The following is a 20,705-nucleotide window of genomic DNA, read 5'->3' as shown; positions in this document are numbered from 1 at the left end:
AGTGTAAGTGGAAGGAACAATAAACACTTTCCACACAAAAAAGAAAGACTCTACAGTATGCAGCTTGCCTACATGTTCACTGTAGAAACAAGGATGGCAGGTGCTTTCACCAATTTCAGCAACTACAATTACTCCGACTCCTTCGTTTGCTCTAGTCCCTATTGGGACCTCAGAGTATCTAAATAAATAGTTCTTATCTCCGCTTCCTTTCTTTGCTGTGGTGTCTCCTACCTGGGTGAAACCTCAACTCTCCTGAGCCTCAGAATCAACAACCACCACTCATCCATGCTGATGCTACCCACATTAACAGCCACAACATACACTTCAACAACTATTTCAGAGTTGTAATCATCCACCTACTAGCCCTGTCAATTTTAGCATCAAGATATCTTGTACAGACATATATTAAACCTGAAATACTTCTTCCCCCTATAGCTTGTAATAATAAAGTAACAGCCCTACAGAGTTGCAAGGGAAAAGAACGTGCACTTTTGAAGTCATATGAAAACATGTGACAAATGATGGAGACTTCTGCTCTCCTTTGTTGGAAATATCTTGAATTCTACTTTGTGTTAATAAGAAGAAATCTCTTTTTGGAATGGTGCAAGAAACTGAAATTGTCTTTTTTTTTTATTGTTATTTTTTCATTTTTCTGGACTAACAAAAGAATATATTATTTTGAAGGTACTTCAGGATTGTAGCATGGACTGGTGTCCTAGGAAAAATGAAATTAATGATTAAAAACTGGAAACATGCATGTTCCACACTTTTTAAATTGATTGATTTTAATTGATTTTGTTTATTTTACTTCGCTTTCCTGTCACTTTTGGCTAATTGTGAAGATGAGGATGAATGATGATATGATGAAATTGATGACGAGACACTCAAAGAACACCCATGCCCAGACTTTTTAAGTTGACAATGTATCAAAAACCATCTTCATTTTTTTTTAAATTGCAAGAAATAATCTTTCATCATTGTCCATCCATAAGAGCTGTGGATCCAGAGGAAGCAATATTTTTGTTGCTTATTATGAATTTTTACATAATTTGGTGCATTAGCATAGGTTATTCTGATAACTCAAAAAGGAATCAATTAATAAGTGGCATAAATACTTAATCACATAAAAATTAAAAACATACCCACCCCACATGACTATAAAAATTCACACTTTATTGCAGTACCAAATCCAGAATTTTATTCTGGCGACAACAAAACTTTGTGTTTCATTTATCCTATAGGAAATTTTAGAATAGAACTCAAGTGTATGTGTGTGTTTTAATGAATGTAACTTACCTCTCTCCATTCCAAGGTAAAAGAGAAGAGATGTAATGGAGCTTGGCACAAAATATGTCACAAAATCACCAACTAAAGACCCAGAGGCTGTGTTAGTTGCTGCCGAAGCATCCATCATGTACAGGAGATACATCACAGCTGATCCAAATTGTCCCGAAGCTATGGTAGATGCCATGTGGTATTGTTCCGACACTTCAGAATCTGAACATCCACTGAGCATGATTGCTAGTGGCAACAAAAAGCTCACCCATATCCCATGACTAGCAAATGGCCTGTAACATAAGAACACACTCGCGGTAATATGATAAATCATACCTTTACATGTGAAGTCATTAGGGTAGTCGATATACATAGCACTGACAATATTTGTATCTATTGCCACCAACACTAATGTCGATACTCGAAAATTGTAACAATTCATAGTGTCTGGGACAATTATAAATGTTAATACACAACTTTTACATTGGAACTATAGTATAGCATCTTACATATTTGTAATTTCACACAAAATAATAATTTAATCGCAAAAGCCATCTCTCTCCATAATCTTTGTTACAAAAATAAAGAACACTATGAAATTTGCATAATTTCAAGGATATCTAGACTTTGTGAGTGTGTGGCATGGCATTTTTGTGGACTGTACAATGACTCCAGAAAAGTATGGACAATCATTGGTGATTAAATTCCAACATATTTTTATTGATACAGATACACTACCGGTATCACCTAATGCTGTTATGATTTTAAGAAATCAGGATCGATATTGGCTCAGTTCTAGTAGTTATGTAACATTAAATGAAAATTACAATGAAACATTGTAAGCCCTTATTCAGAATTAAATAGATTGATAAACAAAAATGTCAAATTGTGGTGAAATCTGGAATGGTTCATGCTGAAACAAATGAAGACTACATAGTGAATCACATCATTTCTCATGCCAATATAACATTTTTTATACATTCATACAAATAAAATTGGCATTCTTTGGGGAGGGGTATGGCATACAGGGACATACCTCCCTGTTGAGTTTCATTATTATTCTTTTTAAATGTCATGTAGCAACAATTTTGGCTAATCACGATGATTAGGATGAGTGATGAAATTGGTGAAGGGACACTCACAAAGAACATCCAGGCCAAGGTAGGAATTTGAACCTGCGACTTGGAACAGTCCAGGAACTCCGTTCATTCAGTCGTTATTTGAAATTTATCCATTAATGACTTGTTATTAGAACTCATATTTCAATGGAGCACAACAGTGATCCACATGACTACTGACGGGAGTGTTTTAGGATATGTAGTATTTATATATATATATATAGAAGTACGTGTTTCAAATAAATTATAAATATATGAAGTCCAGACCACAATTTTTGGGAAAGAAAATAATAAAAGTAAGATTCTAAGATATGTATTTTTGTTTTGTTTCTTCACATCCAAATGTGATGCACTAGATTTAGAATTTCCTGTAATGTGTTGAGTGAAATAACACTAGATTGCTGCATCGAGGCCTTTTTGCTCAATTGTCTAATAGATGGATGACGCTAGATGGCTTAAGGAATTGACAGTTTCTTCGTTGAGCGAATAACTCTCGAACAGGCAAGCGATCAGTATACGCTCGAAGCCCAGTAGTTCATCTATAACCGTAATTTGTCTGTAGTAGTGGGTCTTTAAATATGGATCATCAACTGAAAGACGCAGTGAAACTAAAACACCATTAAGCCTTGTTTCCATGATTATGAAAAAATATAAATATGCTGACCAAGGCAGTAATTTATTTTATTAAAAACATAAACTAAACGTAACGTTTCAACCTTCTAGCAAGGTCTTCATCAGACTCTGTATCAAGTACAAAAGTAACAAGATACCAAAAACAGGGCATTATATATACAGGAAACATTACTCCCTCCAGACTATTAGAAAGTTGTTTTGGAACTTTCTAGCAGGTGGCTTTCACTATTGTGAACTGAACTTTCACCTAAAAGGTTAAAAATATATACTTCCATATAGAATGTGGTTGGGCTTTATATCTCACACTCTTTTCCTTCATTTTCTTCCTTCTCCTCTCCTCTTTCTCTCTTGTCCTTTCCACTCTTTCTAACACCTTCTTCCATTCTTTGTTTAACCTCAGTCCCCCATTCCAGTTCATTGTGTCTTCTTCACCTTTCTTCTCTATTTCCTTGGCTTCCTTCCATTTTCTCACTAGCATTCTCTTCTCCCTTCCTATCTGCTTAGCCTCATCCCACCCTATGTCATGTCCTGTTTCTCTCGTGTGTTTAAATATCGCATTTCTCTCTCTCTTAAGTCATACATCATCCCTATGTTGTTTTAGCCTATCTTTCAGTCTCTTTTTCGTTTCTCCTATGTACACACTCTGACATTCTTTACATTTTACTTCGTAGATAATCCCTTCCTCTTCTCTGTTTTCCTTTTTCTTGTTTGCATTCTTCGCTATTCCTAAGATGCTTCTCCCTCCCTTCCTGTAAGTTTTAATGCCCACTTTCCTAAGCACTTTGCATATCTTTTCTGTGGTCTTCCCCATACTCCTTATTCCAAACCTTCTCTCTTTTTCTTTCTCTTCCAATTCTCCCCTTCCTCTTTTCTTCCTTCTTCTGTTTATGTCCAGTCTATCCTGCTTCTCATAGCCATTCCTTTCCAGCTGTTTCCATAGGCTATTTATTTTGCCTTCTTTTTCACATTCCTTCGTGCATATTTTCGTTATTCTGTCCTCCATATTCTTTATAAAATTTATTTTTGTCACCCCACTTACATCACTTCTTTTGTGGCAGAATACCCCTGCTGCACACTTCTTCTGATGCCAAGCGGTTTCAATTTCTTCTCCTCTCTTCCTTTTCATCAATATATCAAGGTAGCTTAACTTGCCTTCTTCTTCTATTTCAAGTTCCAATAATATCCCTCCTTCTTCATCTTGTATTTCTTTTGCAAAAATGTCGAGCTGCCTCTTCGTTCCCTTCAATATGCCAAAACAATCGTCCACATATCTGCAAAAAAGAATTATTTTGTCACCTCCTTTTTCTATCACTTTCTTTTCCCGTTCATTCATAACCAATTCAGCCAATGATGGGCTTAGGCTAGAACCTATATTCAGTCCTTCAATCATTAACATTATTTTATCTCCCATTATACTGTAACCGTTATTCCAAATGGTTTCCGGCACCTTCACTACCCTTTCACTATCCCATTCTCCTATAATTTCCTTTCCCATTCTCTTTTTAATAATGTCCAAAACGTGTCCCCTCTTGATGCTTGGGAACATACTTTTTACGTCTAAGCTAAACATTGTCGTCTTCATCTCATTTAACTTAAGTCCTTTTATGAGGTCTACTACTTGCTCACTGTTCTTAAGTGCTCTGCTTTCTTGCTGTGTTACTAACACTTCAATAACTTTCTTTAATTTATTTTCCAAGGGTTCCAAAATATTGTTTCTGCAATTCATTACTGGTCTTAACTTTATCTCCACTTTGTGTATCTTTGGAAAGCCCTTCAAACTTGGTAGTCTTCCTGTCTCCTTTATGCATTTCTTCAATCCACTCCTCCTACAATCTTGTATGGCCCTTTCTTTTATAGTTTGTTCTTCTTCTGTTCCACAAATCTCCTCATATCCGTTTTCTTTTAGGTCTTCAAACTTCTTCTCGTACCATTCTCTTTCCATCACCACAATTGCTCCTCCTTTATCTGCCTGCTCTATCACCACATCATTTCTTTTCTTGATTTTCTTCATCCCTTCCCTTTCTTTTTGACTCAAATTATCTACTTTTCCTTGTTTTCCCATTTCTTTCTTCAGTATGGCTGCTGTTCTTCTTCTAATCCTGTCTCTAGCTGGTTCTTCTTTTATATGGAGTACTGCTTCTTCAATGTCATATATAACTAAAATTAAAGTGAACATAGAGAAGAGGTTTTTCCTGGGCAATCAGCCAGGTGATTTCCAGATAGCTTCAGAGCTTTCGAGAGCTAACATCACTTTCATGACTCTCTTCAGTATTCGCAAGCAGGAAAGATTCAAGAATTATTTAAAGTGAACATAGTCATTACCTCCATGTTAAAATGTAAGTGTATCTTACCAACACATAGCAATATATGAAAATTAATAGATGGTTATACGCTGAAACTGCCAGGATGAATTTTTACATATATATTTGCATGATTATTGTCACATTGAAATTATATTTGATATTCTATATATTCGAGCATAAGTGAGTGAAAGTAGTCACAAGCAGTATTCTAGCAGACACCATTTTCATGCACTGTCAATACTACTCTGAATGCTGCTGCAAATCTTCATGTTGTGGTTTAATCTGGTGAAAACTTTGGAGAATTCAAAAAGCGAACATGTGCCTCAGTGCTGTATCTGTCTGTGCACTAGTGAATTCTGCTGAAAGTGGATGGTCTAAACTCAAGGCAACAAGTGTACAAACATAGCGACTTTCAAATAGTACATGATTTTTAATATAAAAACTAAGAGGTACAGCCAACAGCAAAGATATTAGTAGGCAAACTGTCCATTATTATTTCATTCCCTTTTCTTTTTCTTGTATATTATTAACGAAAACACTCTTGTCTATAGTGGAGCCACAAGCAAAAGAGCCTGCACAGACCCGCTACTCCTATGCATTTTACGGAGACGTTTGGTCAAAGGTTCTTTTCCTTGTGATCGGTCTACAGTAACAAATATGATACATTTCGACAAAGAAACACTACATTAATTATTTCATGGTTTCATATTTTTGCACTCCGCAAGTAATGCATATTCACAAATCTTACCTTAGCTTTATTCCCATGCTATTAAAATAGTTACTTATGACATTATTTGACTGCTCCATTTTGATTTGTTCTTATTGTTAACTTCAAATTGAAAATCTGCAATATAAGAATATTGTTATTCACGTAAATGTTCCAATTTCATCAACAAAAATTCCTAGTATTGCCCTTAAAATACTGAAATACACTCATTGACAAAAAAAGTTAAACACCCAGAAAGAAAGGTCCAATTTGAACGTCATCTCGTACACGTGTGTACATTCAATATGTATGTAAATGATTAATGTTGCAATGATTTGTAAAGTCTAGAATGGCCATAGAGTGCATTAGTTGAGCCACCGCGTGATCGTGTTATCAGGCCTGATAGCGTTCATAAGGCATGTGTGGAGTGCCAGACAGTCAGTCAACGCTTTGAGAGAAGGTGATCAACACAGAGAATGCCTCGTAGATGCATCAGACAGCGTTACCAACACTTGACAGAATTCGAAAGGGGCCGTATTGGGAGTCTGCATGAGGCCAATTGGTCAAATTATGAAATTGCCAGACATCTCGGGCATTCATATGTCACAGTGGCCAAATGTTGGAACCAATGGACACGTGAGGGTACCTACAGACGTAGTGAAGGTTCCGGTCGCAAGACTGGCCACACCCAAGGGAGGATCGCAGTATTGTGCAACCCCATCATGTCTGCTACCCGGACACACGAACAGGACTCTCAACACCCTGTTTCATCCTGCACCATTGGTTGTAGACTGGCAGCAGCCAGACTACCAGTTCACCGTCCCAGGCGGAGGCTGCTGATAACACCAGAACACAAACTGCTGCATTTGGAGTGTTGCCATAACAGACATAGTCTGCTGATGACAGTGACAAGTGGCATTGCATCATGTTGAGCGATGAATCTCAGTTCCGCATTACTATGGATGACCACAGTGTGTAAGTATGGAGGCGCCGAGGGGAGAGGACACATCCTGCCATTGTTGTTGAGACAGACACCAGCATTACCTCTGCCATCATGGTGTAGGGAGTCATTGGGTATGACTTCAGATCACCTCTGGTAGTGATTCTGGGGGGATTCTGAAGGCACAGTGCTATGTCACGGATATTCTGCATCCTCATGTGTTACCCCTCTTGAAACAACACCCTGGTACAGTCTTTCTACACGAGAATGTTTGTCCGCACACAGTACATGTGTCATGGACTGCCTGCATCATGTTGAGGTACTTCCGTAGCCAGCTAGATCCCCTGATCTGTTCCCTGATAAAACATGTAAGGGATCAGCTCGGACGTCAACTCCGACCCAGTGCCGATTTGCAGGATATCGAGGGCCAGTTACAATGGGTGTGGTGCGATACAAAGGCTCTACGACTCCATTCCAAATCGAATCGGCACATGTATCAAGACCCCAGGGGGTGCCACATTATATTGACATGGGGTCAGCAGTATGCCCATAGTGCATACTCTGTTGTCCGTTTGATCTGATTTTGTAATCATTGCAATACAGTCACATAATCTGTCAACAGGTGCAGTTTCATATCATTTCCACCACTCCTTCTAGGTGATTCATTTTTATGTCAACGAGTGTATATTCTTATTAAAACAACCAGCCAAACATACATAGGATTATTACACCTATTAATGGTTGGATTCATAGGAATTTCAAAAGCTGAAAATATATATTGATAAAAGACTATGTAGAGTGCTAAATGTTTCATGATTCTTGAGAAAGACTGTCTTGACTCTATTGACAAAGACACCACCAGAAGAAATTAAAGTGCTGGCTCTATATTCATAACACTGAGATTGAGATTTATGTCAGCTTTTTTAGTTTTACGCACAAGTGAATTTGTCAGACATAGATCTCACTACCTCAAAGAGTTTGCTGCAGTATACGCCCATGAAATGTAAAGTATAAGTGTAAGGAAAAGTTTGGATTAAGTTTTAAATCAATACTATGGCCATGCCTAGGGCTCGGAAGTTGATGACCTAAAAAAATTTTAAAAAAATGACCTTCAAATGGTTAAAAAAATGACCTAAAAATAATTTCCACCCTTAAAATAAAAGCTTGATTTTTCATAAATTACAAGACTAATTAAATAATTTGATAAAATCTGTTGTTTAGTGGTTTAACTATCAAAGCAAGGGAAAGAAGCAATTAGGCTAAGTGCTAATGTAGTTTTCTATATTTTTACATCAAGGTTACATAAAATACTCTGCAAGATTTTTCTGTGAAAGTCATTCACTTCCTTTGAGAATGGTCCTTGCACGATACAGTAGTTAGTCAGCATATGAAAAGACAGATTTGTTTCATATATCGTCACCCCAAACCAGGAAGAGAAATAGCAACGAAGTCCACTATTTCAGCTGAATAACACCACAACGCTAGGTTGCAATCATAGGGAAGAGGCAGCAAGTAGCGATTGACTCAAGGCAATGTCAGCAACTTCCGGCATGAAATCAAGATCGATAAGACCCCAATTCAGGAGAGGAACGAGAGATCACCACCTGAGGCAACACACCAAGCAGGAGGTTCCCACCTGGACTGACCAAGGTGGCATTTGGCAGAGTCACATAAGTCTGTAAGCTGAAGAAGAGCACATCAGGACTCATCCGAGAATTTGGCCAGCCACTTGGGGACCAGCCTGTCTTGCACCTCTGCTGACCACATTGAGAACACCCAACGCAGTCATCGCCTGCTGCCTATCTCTCCATACATAGATCGGCGTTTACCGGGTTGCTGCCTAACACTGTCACTCCCAGCTGCTTGCTGCCTCCACCAGGCTGACTGTGACGACAAAGCAGACCGCCTGAGTCCAGATACCAAAGGAACCATGGTGACTGGCCAGGGACCGCAAAGGTGAGTGACCATCTTCTTCCAATCAACGATATAATTCCTCAAAAGCCAAGCGAGTCAATCAAAAGGTCCTGGGTTCGACTCACGGTGGAAGTACATAGTGGTTCGGATCCCACTTTCAACTGTAGGTCATGATTAGCCTTAATGTGCATAAAGTGGCCTTAAAACATCAATTCAATCAATATATATATATATATATATATATATATATATATATAATGGATAAAAGCAAGGAGGGACAAAAGGGCTAAGTAAAAATCAAAGAAGGTAAAAGGAAACACTCACCGGACAGTGGAAAAATTCAAAATTTTCGCTAATTTCATAGCATCATCGGTGTGAGAAGAAATAGATGGAACCGGAAGTTGGGGCACTGCAGAGTTGCCAGGTCCCCATCGAAGAAGAAGCGGTGCGTAGAAAGAAAAAAAAACACTGTTTCGTCACCAGGCTCGTCGTAAACTGAGTGTGTAGGAAGAGTTGGGAGGGCGGGAGGGACGGGATGGTTTGGGGGGGGGGGAAGGTGGGTGAGGGATGGGCATTACTGGGTGGCCTTGTTCAGGCCAGGTGGAGTGGTTGCACTCATGGCCGATATATAGGCCGTATCCCATCTTTTGCGAACAGAGGTGTTGGCTGGTTTGGGTAGGAGATGGATGATCGCTACCCGGAAGCAGTCGTTGAAACTGATGTTGTGGTGGTTGGTGTGGATGGCGACAAGTGAAGTCCAGGTTGTGGGTGGAGGAGCGGTGGTGAAAAGCTTGACGGCAGAGATTGGAGAGTTTTTGGAGGTGTTTAGTGTTAACCGTGAATGGTTAACCAGGGCCTGGTGTAGGCGGAGGTTATAATTCTGGCGGGAGGTGGGTGAAGTGTTCAGGCGCTGTCCCCTGAGGGCCAGAGAGAATGGAATGGCTTTTTTGGTGTGGAACGGGTGGGAGCTGGAGAAGTGTAGGTACTGCATGTGGTTGGTGGGTTTTATGTGGATGGAGGTAGTCAGGTGTCCTCCCTCGATGTGCACGTCCACATCCAGGAAGGTGATCTTGTTGGGGGAGTGCGTCCAGGTGAATTTTAGGGAACGGAAGTGGTTAAGTTCGTCCAGGAAAGCTGACAAGGATGGTTCTCCATGTGTCCAGAGCATGAAGATGTCGTCGATGAAGCGGAGCCAGAGGAGGGATTGGAGGGGTTGGGTAGCCAAAAACTCTTGCTCAAGTTTGCCCATGAAGAGGTTTACATAGGATGGGGCCATTCTGGTACCCATGGCTGTACCTCGGATCTGTAGGAAATTTTGGTTTTCAAAGGTGAAGTTGTTACAAGTAAGGACAAGGTGGGCTAGGTGGGTCAGGAAGTTGGTGCTGGGGTTGTGAGGTTTGGGTCTGCTATTGAGATAGAATTCTATGGAGCGGAGGCCATGGGAGTGAGGTATATTGGTGTAGAGGGAAGTAACATCGATGGTGGCAAGGATGGTATTTGGGGGCAATGGTGGAAGGGTGCTGATTTTCTGGAGGAAGTGGTTGGTGTCACGGAGGTAGGAGGGCAGAGCTTTCACAAGAGGCTGGAGATGGGAGTCAACAAAGGCTGAGATTCTTTCTGTGGGTGAGTTATAGCTGGACACAATGGGTCTGCCAGGGTTGCCAGGTTTGTGGATTTTGGGCAATAGATAGAAGGTGGGGGTGCGGGGATTGTCGGGTATTAACATGGCGGTGGTACGAGCTGTTAGGCCTTCAGGGGGGCCGCGGGTGTGGATGAAGTCCTGGATTTTGTTGAGGTGTTCGGCGGATAGGTCAACTGTGGTGGGTTTGTAGGTGGAGGGGTCAGCCAACTGGCGGTTGGCTTCTGCCAGGTAGTCTTGAGAGTTCAAGACCACCGTGGTGGACCCTTTGTCAGCTGGGAGGATTTTGATGTTGTGGTTGTTGCGGAGGTCTCTGAGGGCTTTCTGTTGGGGGCGGGGGGGGGGGAGGTTGAGGTTAGGTTGGTTGTGAAAGTTATTTAAGAATGAGCTGTCAGAGGTGGTGGAAATGACGGCAGTGATGTATCTTTCCAAGGGGTGGTTGGTGGGCAGGGGGGGGGGGTGGATCTTGGGAGGAGGGGGGCTAAATTGAAGGAGGCTCGGGTGGGTTTCACTGGTGGTAGTTTGGAGTGAGGGATTTTTGGCCCAGAAATGTTGCCATCGGAGGTTGCGAGCAAATGTGTGTATGTCAAAAAGTAGGCGGAATTAGTTGGGGGGAGTTGTGGGTAACACTTTACTATACCGGAGACGGATTTCTTCAAATTTACAGGAGAAAGTACTTACGCAAATCATTTTCTGTAGCGTTGTTGATGTTCGGGAATGTACAAGGTAGAATCAAAAAGTAAGGTAACAAGTGCCCTAAAAATGTACAACGATTTGCTAGTAACTGTTTCTTTTTGTGTGTTGTAGGTATTGATGGATAGTATCCCTGGTGTCCGCTAGAGAGCAGCACGGTGACACAGTTGCAGAGAATCGCAGTTCGAAGATGGCAGGGTTACTAGAAACATGGTCAAATGTGGAAGAGCGAAGTGTGATCAGGTTTTTGCATGTGAAGGGGAAGAAACCAGCCGAGATCCATCGGGAACTTGTGGAGGTGTATGGAAACAACGTGTTATCCAGGAAACAAGTGTGGTGTTGGTGTAAGGAGTTTGAAAATGGTAGGACTGACATTAATGATGATCAGCGAAGTGGCAGACCGTCAACTTCAGCTACTGACCAGAACATTTGTCAGGTGGAGGGAATGATTAGGGAGGATAGGCGAATCACACTGTCACACATTGCAGATGCACTGAACATTTCGTATGGTTCTGTGCACAGTATTGTGCACAACACGCTTGGCTACCGCAAAGTGTGTGCACATTGGGTACCAAGAAATCTCACTGATTATGACAAAGGCAGACGAATGGGCATGAGTCTGAACCACCTGATCCATTATCAACAAGAAGGGTCGTCATTTCTGTATCGCATCATTACGGGTGATGAGACACCTGTGCCATTGTGGACACCGGAATCCAAACGTTCCTCCATGATGTGGAAACATCCATCATCGCCCCCATCCAAAAAGTTTAAAACAGTAGGTAACACTTTACTATACCAGAGACGGATTTCTTCAAATTTACAGGAGAAAGTACTTACGCAAATCATTTTCTGTAGCGTTGTTGATGTTCGGGAATGTAGTTTTGATCCATTTTAATGCGAATGCATGTGGTTTTCTACGAAAATCTATTTCCGACGCGTTATTGCTGCTGCCGCCATTTGCTTTCTGCACGAGAGCACAATACGCTCTTGTATTGTCCGTATATGCTAAATTGAACGAAAGTAGTGCTAATCAATGGTTTTTGGGGCTACCCGTGGATGGTTTGTGGGAAATAAGGAACAACAGTAAGTACTCGTTAATGTAAGATATATACATTATTTTTGTATGTTCCACAATGCAGAATAGTACGTTAGCAATGTAAAAAAATCATTGATAGGTGTATCCGGTATAGTAAAGTAGTACCTTTCTAACTAAGATAATATCTATTTCTTACATTTACGAGTACTTACTGTTACTTGTTATTTTGATTCTGTAACACATTATGGTGGGCGATAGCGTACTGGTTCAGGGCGCATTGTGCGTGTGTTTTGTCGATTTATGCAGTGTTGCCGTTAGAAATACATTATTTCACCTTAGGAAATGTTCTGCATTCCAAAACAGTACGTTAGCAATGTAAAAAATATGATTTATAGGTACCCAAAATAGTATGTTAGGAATGTAAGAAATATGATTTATAGGTGTTTCCCTTATACTATAAAAGTACCAAACATGTTAAGTGATGATTGTATACACGTCGTAAAGCCAGTCTGAGGGTATGCGAACATAATACCAGGACAGTTACACATTTCGATTCAGCTATACAAATGTAAGGTAACGATAGTATAAGCTGGAGACGGATTTCTTAAAATTTACAGGAGAAAAGACGAGAAAGTACTTACGGAATTGCGTTCTTGAGGACTTTCTTAAGTCGGGGAAATTGTTTTTTAGAATCGTGCAACGTATTTTGCCTGTAAATAAGGTATTTTTCGTCAATCATGCATCTCCGTTGTACGATAGCTCGTGCCGCCATTACCGTCGACTATGTGAATCAAATGTTCCATGCGTTCGGTTATGTAACCCCCTCACAGTGTAGCAACCATGCGGAAGTTTGACAAGATGACGTGTGAGTGGTTTTTTTTTTTTCCAATGTAAGGTAAGACTCTAGTTTACGTCCTTTTCATAAGGAATATGTGTCATATATCGTTGGAAAGCTTATATTTTAAGGAATTCAACAACGTAAATCCCAAAGCGAGCAAAAATTTCCTGAAGGAGTAAATCGATAAAAACCTATGTTGTCCGGATATGCGCAATTGAACGTACTGAAGAATTTTTTAGATGATGAAGCACATATTTAGGGGTGAAATGAGTGCTAATGGAACCTAACCTAACAGGCCTAACCTAACCTCGTAGGCATACCTCGACCCCGTGAATGGATAGTGGGGCTATCGTGAACAGAAAGTGTAAAAAGAAAAAGGTACTTACCCGAAGAGATGCCGGGTGCCGCATCACGATCGCGCACCGCGAACGTAAAGAAGCAATCACCATGCAGATAAGGACGTAAAGTAGAGTCTAGCCTCAAATTTCGCTTAAAAACCTTTTGTGAATAGTTTGTGCGGCATTTTTCGGTTCATAAGTTTTGAAACACTGCACATCAGCTGACGATACTGCATATCAGCTGACGATAGACAACGTGGGTCAAAATTTGCCCGCCGAATTAGCGACGACCAATAAATGATTATAATGTTAAAAATAACGCTTTTTTCATGGAAAAAAAGTGATCCCAGCTTGAAAATCTTCCGCTATGCATATGAGGTAAGTAGCAATGATTTTTATTTGAAAACAAACGAGTTTAATGTGTCTCCGGCTTATACTACTGTTACTCAAATGTAATACATACGAAGATATGAAGTAGAAGGCAGACATCAAATTGTACGATACCTGCAAACCAAGTTTTCTGAACCCTCAGATTGTTCCCATAATACACAGGAACTTCATCTTTATTCCAAATGGAATTTCGGTTCGTAATTTTGTAAAACCTTTTTTACAAGTCATTCTGAGTTGTCACTCACAAGCACCTTGCACTATTACACAACTTGGCTTTTGTTTACGTGTTGTGGATACGTTTCTGCTTATAGCAGAAAGAAATGGTTTGGGTGTCTCCAGTAACGCTCAACGTTAGATCAAAGCGCGGTTTTAATGGCATGGATGCAGAGTTGAGTAGCATCACAGTGGTTAGGTTTGGTCAAGCACAAGCCCCGAAAAATTGCATCGTAACTAAACGTTTTGAATTTTGACGTTGACATTCTGCACTTACATCAGAAAGAAGATGAAGGGGGATGGGGGAACTGTTGCCAAAAAAAAAAAGTTTGAAATTCGTGTGATCAGAGTTGTAGCGGTTGTGGTTACCACTGGTTACCATTTAAGTTTGGGGTGGTGTGTGAAAAAGCCTTGGCCGTAAGATGATTGTCAATTGCTACTCAAATATGCCATAAATACTAAAACCGTTCTTTGCTCCAACGCCGGACATCACAGATTAGGCCGAACATGTCTGGCAAAGAGAATTAATCTCATTCTCTTTGATGTCTGGATTCTCGAGACCCCCAATGGGCTACACTTTGTGTGGGTCTTTCTCTTCGCACAACAGTTTTGCTACCTTGTGTTTTGACGTCAGACGAGGTTAGGTTAGGTTCCATTAGCATAAATACGAGAACTAGACATAACTAGCCACAAGGTTGCTCAAGTGTTGTGCGATAAGTGAGACCCACCATGTGCATGCCGTGCATGCGATCACATGCAATGCCAGTGTTTGTTTACACCAAATCTCGGTTTTGACAAGTCTCCAATGTCATTTTCATTAATTTTGATTCTTTACTCTGTTATTTTACACTGTTTCAGTAGTGGAATTCTCTTGTTTCAAAGCAGATATTTGCCGCTTATTACGTTTTCAATGCATGATCATCATATTGTGGAAAACAGACAGATTTCATTCTTTTGCAGTGCCTATGTGCAGTGCAAACGGTAATCGAAATCGCAGTAGTACGGTGTCATGCCACCGAGGTTTCAACTAAGAAGTGTATAAAATACATTACACATGGCGGTGAACAGAAACAAAGTTAGAAATCATACCGCCGATTTCAAAGCAAGCAGTGTCATTATATGTAAGTGATATTTTCAAATTTGGATTTTCTTTGGTGTCTGCCTTCCAAATGTAATTCAGGCTTGTGCAAGTTATCCCACAGACGAGGGAAGGTACTATACATTAAATTACTATAGGGTTGTACTGTTGTTTTAATCTAGGTGGTAACAGGTTGAGTCTGGGATCGGTAACTAACTCTACACCCCTCTTTGTTTAACCCTCCATCGGTTGCACATGGTAAAGTTACATGGGCTCAAATTCCTTTTGTTTAATTGGAAGGTAACAGTTCCGATCGTTTTATGCAGCATGGGTGATTTCAGGTTGGAATTTTTTAAGCGATCTCCATGCATAAGTGACTCTGGGGCTTGCCCAACATCTCATAGATGGGGTACCTGCAAGGTCCGTGGACATTGTTTGCCGCTTGCCTCGGAAGGTCTGGTCATAAGGCCCCTTTTTGGCAAGTTGAGACGTTTGTAAAACTGTGACGTCATACCAATGAGAGATTGCTGGGGAAAGTTTGGTATCCATTAGTTTCTTTCCTTGCTCTTGTATTCCTGTATTTCCAGTTATTCTTTTTATGAAATTCATATTATAGTGTCAGAGTGATGATAATGTCTCACTGTGCTGTAAGCGCATGTCTGCACGATCTCAAGAAAACTAAAAATACTAGGCCTAATATTTTTTACCATATATTTCCGTCCAATGAAAGTTCCGAAAAATTGGCAGAGCAAATGCTATCGAAAAGACAACATTCCAGGTTGCTAAGATTTTTTACCAGGATGTTAGGAACATGATTTACAATCCAAATTTCTCAGACTTACACAAAAGAAGAGGCTGTAGAAATGCGCCGTTCTTACATTGATTACTTAATCAGGAGCAACTTGTAATCAGACACTCATATTGCAACAACGAGCAACTGTATTCGTAAAACCTCTTATAGCTATTAACATTATATAACTTCATTATTTCACTTTATCTTTCATTGCTATTATGATTATTAATATGATTACTTCATTCATTGTTCTAGCTGACTCATAGTCATGCATGCATGAACTAAAGATGAAATAATAATAATAGTAATACCGCATGGCACGACAGCCCTGGTAGGGCCTTGCCCTATCTCCCGACTCCCAATCTCCCACATTCCTACCTAGAGGTGAGGAGATCTTCAACCAGTAATGGGGTGACGTGGGGTCAGCATGTCAAACCCCCAGCCATTATGAGATATCCAAGACCGGATTATGCTACTCACTTGTAGCTCCCCAATTTCCTCACGATGGTGAGTTGCCACCGGTGCTATACACAGGGCGAGAACACAGTTCCAGGTGGACTCTAACCCATGCCGTCCCACAGTTGGAATCCAAAGCAGCCCAAAAATTAGGGGGATCTCCTCTCCACGTATCCTGCTAATCGCTGCCATTGTTTGTAAAGCAAGAACATTTTTTCCGAATTCAATATCTGAACGGCAGGACTCAAGGTATGAAAAGGAGAAATGCCATAAAGCAAACACAATGGCTCCAGATCTGCTCTTTTTACAGTTTTTCTGGCATCAACCGTGGGAAAATTATGCTTTTGCTTATTTAATTTTTTTCTATGCACAAATACTAGGGATGTGCCGAAGCCGATTACAGATGTATGAAAATCAGCCGAAATTGACATATCGGCATCGGTATCGGAATCGGCAAAAAACCGATATTTAAACCGGTACAGATTATACTAAAGTTTTACCTTCTAATAAGTTTTATATTCTAGTTTTGTAAGATTTATTGAACATTTGGTTATGATTCGTCATTATTGTAGAGTTTTTGTTGATTCAGAGGATCAACCTAACTATAAATCTGAAATAAAACAGTACATTGCTGAAGCAGGATCTGCTGTTGTATTGGAAATTCAAGAATGAGAATTCAAAGCTGAAGCAAGTGCTGAGAAAATACTTGAGCTTACCTGCTGCATCAGTATTCATGTTGCTGAACATATTTGCGATAAGAGAAGAAGTAGGTTCCTTCCTGAAGTGCTTCCAAATCTCGTATTTCTGAAGTTGAATCTGGCAGAACAGGAATTCATTTTGCATGTCAAAGAACTGCTTGTGTACTAATGTTAGATCTCTAGATTCACATAACCTTTTGTAGATGTAAATGTACATTCGCATCTCTTGAGAATATATATGTATATACATATGATATGCAATAGAAATGTATATACCAAATTTATTTTTGTCATGCTGAAAATAACATCCCATTTCTGTTTAATAATCTTATGTATCGGAATCGGTTAAATATCGGCATCGGAATCGGTTCCAAAAATTATCGGCGAGTACATCGGCATCGGTAAATTTTCAGCTTCGTCACATCCCTAACAAATACATTCCTATATTTTATGTAAGTTGTGTTGGTATTTTCTTCAATATGCGTTTTCCCCCTTAAAAATAAGGATGTTGCATGCTGTACACTCTTAGAAGTTTCATCGTGATGACGTCACAGAAACCCTGTCGGGGTTGTAATCATAGGGGCTGAAAATAAGCCATGTTATGACCAGACCTTCAGGAGCGGGAAAAGTAGCGGTCGATGGACCTTGGGGTAAAGGCAGTCAGAGCTCAGTGCTGATCACATCAACTCCACTGTAGATGATATCAAGAATGTGTAATTCCCTACCTCTTCAACACCTATGTGCCTTCATGGTACACATCTGTTCAGATAAACAGGCACACTCATTTGAGTTCAAGTCCAGCTTCATAGGCGATCGTGTCTGGTGGTACAGCCGAAGTAAATGTTTGGAAACAGCACTCGGCAGTGTTGCTTACTATTAACATTTTAACAATATGCAGAGAATTTTGTGTGTCTCAGACTCAAAGAAAAGGGCTAATTGAAAGAATGCAGCGTAATTATAAATGACTGGACTGTCCATGTCTACAATCAAAGTAATGTAAATGTGGAAAATTTCGTGAAAAATGTATTTTAGAAAACCCGGATGAAGAAATTGGTATATTGAGTATACTCAAATTAGAACTGATGCATGCTAAAATATAAGAAAACGACTTACCCTTCTTCAAGAGGGAATTTCAAAGAAATATTTTCTTTATTTAAATTACATTTATATGTTATAAATGGTCTTGATAACCAGTGCATAATTTGATGTTGTAACTTTTGTTTTTTCTTGTTTTTATCAATATATTTTGCATAAAAATACTTATAAGTGTTTCAGCATAAATGCTATTCCTTAGCCAGTGTAAGCTGTTATTTCCTTTTCAGCATATATCCATAGCTTCCTACTGTGTTAACACATTAATTTTGAATTGTGATTGGTTACTATTACACACCAGATAGGTAGGGCCTATATATGTAAAATGAGGTGCCAGTCTGGACTTCAGATTTAACGGAGGACATTTACCAAGGTGATTAGTGGGACAGATTACTCTCACTGTCCCGTTATCATATTAGCTTGTTCAATTCCTTGCACAATAAACTTAATTCATTTTAGCTTCCTAGACCAATTTGGAGCAGAGTTCCAGCACATTTAGTACAACTGAACGAGCTCAGAAAGGACAATTTCTGCGAACTTCGACCTTGAATAATTTTACAATTACAAGACAAATAAGACTAAAAATTTTCACAGTTACTAAGTTCCATGCATAGTTTCAACTCCCCAAATTTCATGATGAGATGGTCAGGTTGAAAATTACACATATCTGTATTGATTGGATGGAATGACTCATATATGTATAAATATGCAGTTTGTAGACTTAATATAGTTTTTATTATCATGACAGAAATCTTTTACCCTTCCTTTCAGCTTGTGTGTTGGTACTATTTGCTGTCGCAATTACTCTCATTTCTCGGACTATGCTGTACAATGTTCAGGTGACATCTCTGGGAAATTTGATGATTCGTGCAACTGAGAACAAAATCTCGCTGACTGTAAATCATCTTAGTAGCTGTAAGTGCACATACATATATACACTAGAGATGTACTGATATGAAATTTTTGCCAATACTGATTAAGTACCATATCAAATTTACCATCATGATATTGGTTATTTTAGTAGTCTCATACAGTATTGCAGATATTACGAAGAACAGAGAGCATAGGCAGTGTGAAGTGGTTTTTTAATGTGTTTCGTGTGTAAAGGTTTTGGTATCAGTTCGATCTCCACCGAACACCTCTCATTCATTTATTTTGTCATTTTTAACATTTGTACTTACCTATTCTTCATTGCAAAAGATTATTTAAGGTGGCATTTTGCTTTTTTCGCGAAAATAATTTCAATTTTTCACATTAACAGTAATTATTGTTCTTCCTTTTTTGGCTTCCGTAACATACAATATGGCGGGTTCAGCTTGAGTTGCATCGTGGATCATGTGGGTATATAGTGTTTCCAACCTCGTAACCAAAAAATACCTGAATAGCCCCACAAACCATTGATGGATAGCCCCAAGAATCATTTCCGACAAGATTAGGTTCGGTTAGGTTACGCAAGCATAGTTAATTTTTTTTTCGTAAAACAATGTGATACAGCTTTAAAGAAAAAAAAATCACCTTCACTTCTTGCAAAAGAACGGCATGGTTGGAAACACTGACAGGGGGTTACATCATGAAACGTATGGAACATCCGGTTGACAAATACAAGCAACGGTCATTGTGTGTCGAAGATATATTTTTCTTCAAAAATACATGAATTCCCGGTTCAATAGATTCTACAATGAAAGAAAATACCTCCACAAACTTTCAGAATGCTACAGAAACTCATTTCCGTAGGTAGTTTCTTCTGTAAAAATGAAGAAATCCGTTTGGCGGAGGTCGAACTGTTACCAAGGTTTTTTACGGACTTTTTTATATTTGGGGTTTTTAAAGATAGAATTAGAACATGAAGGTTTTACGTGTATGGGGTCAGTTGATATTGAATAAACTTTTTATCCTTTTAAACCTGTTTTACCTGCCACCTCAGTCCTTGCCTTAATTGACGCGGCCATGTAGTGATCATAGTGGCCTAGACGAAAACCTGAAGAAGGGAACAGTAGGATCCCAAAATGTTGTTTTTTCGCAAAACAGATACTCACGAAACGTAAGTATTTCATAGTATATATATTTTTATATTGTACTTGTAATATACATACAGCCAGTTTTCCAGGCGGTGCGAGCACTTCTGCTGGGATTTAGACCCAAAGCTTTACACTGACTTTGGTACTGGACACATCAGTGCTTCAGTATACAGATAGCTGGTGTCCAGTTTGCACGTGTTTGTGAAGTGTTAAGGTCCTGACTTTGTATGTTTGTTTGCGAGCAAATTATTCAACATTTTTACTGCATGCCCAGTGGTGGCCGGGCAGCTGGGCATTTTGTTCATTTTACCCTAAAGATCTGAGCTCTCCTGCAATGTTTCGCGTGTCTCTCATTTTGATCACACTATGTGTCTTTATCTTTCCCTTTTCACCAAGAGTGGCACCTTTTCTACCATTGTTGAACTTTCTTTGACTTTCCTTAATTTAATTTTCATTACAAATCTTACCCTTTCTGCAATGCTTTTCTCACATTTTGATCACATGTCATTCCTTTTTCCCATTTGCTGCCAA

The 20,705-nt window shown here is 39.5% G+C and overlaps 1 protein-coding gene across 2 annotated transcripts in view; it reads right to left on the bottom strand.

Annotated features, from left to right (window-relative positions):
- Dolk (Dolichol kinase) overlaps window positions 1-14,162 on the bottom strand; it is a 78,121-nt gene extending 63,959 nt beyond the window's left edge. For both annotated transcript variants that reach the window (XR_014441386.1, XM_083118546.1), the window contains exons 1-3: window positions 13,941-14,162; window positions 6,078-6,173; window positions 1,297-1,568 (exon numbers count right to left, since the gene is read on the bottom strand). Coding sequence is in view for 1 of the 2 variants with exons in the window: in XM_083118546.1 (XP_082974672.1) it covers window positions 1,297-1,568; window positions 6,078-6,136 (331 nt within the window). In the remaining variant the exon portion in view is untranslated. The remainder of the gene's footprint in view (window positions 1-1,296; window positions 1,569-6,077; window positions 6,174-13,940) is intronic.
- Window positions 14,163-20,705: the final 6,543 nt, after the last annotated feature.

The sequence above is a fragment of the Lepisma saccharinum genome, chromosome 3 (genome assembly GCF_977018435.1).
Source record: "Lepisma saccharinum chromosome 3, izLepSacc3.1, whole genome shotgun sequence".
Classification (NCBI taxonomy): domain Eukaryota; kingdom Metazoa; phylum Arthropoda; class Insecta; order Zygentoma; family Lepismatidae; genus Lepisma; species Lepisma saccharinum.
This window is presented reverse-complemented; position numbering and strand designations above follow the sequence as displayed.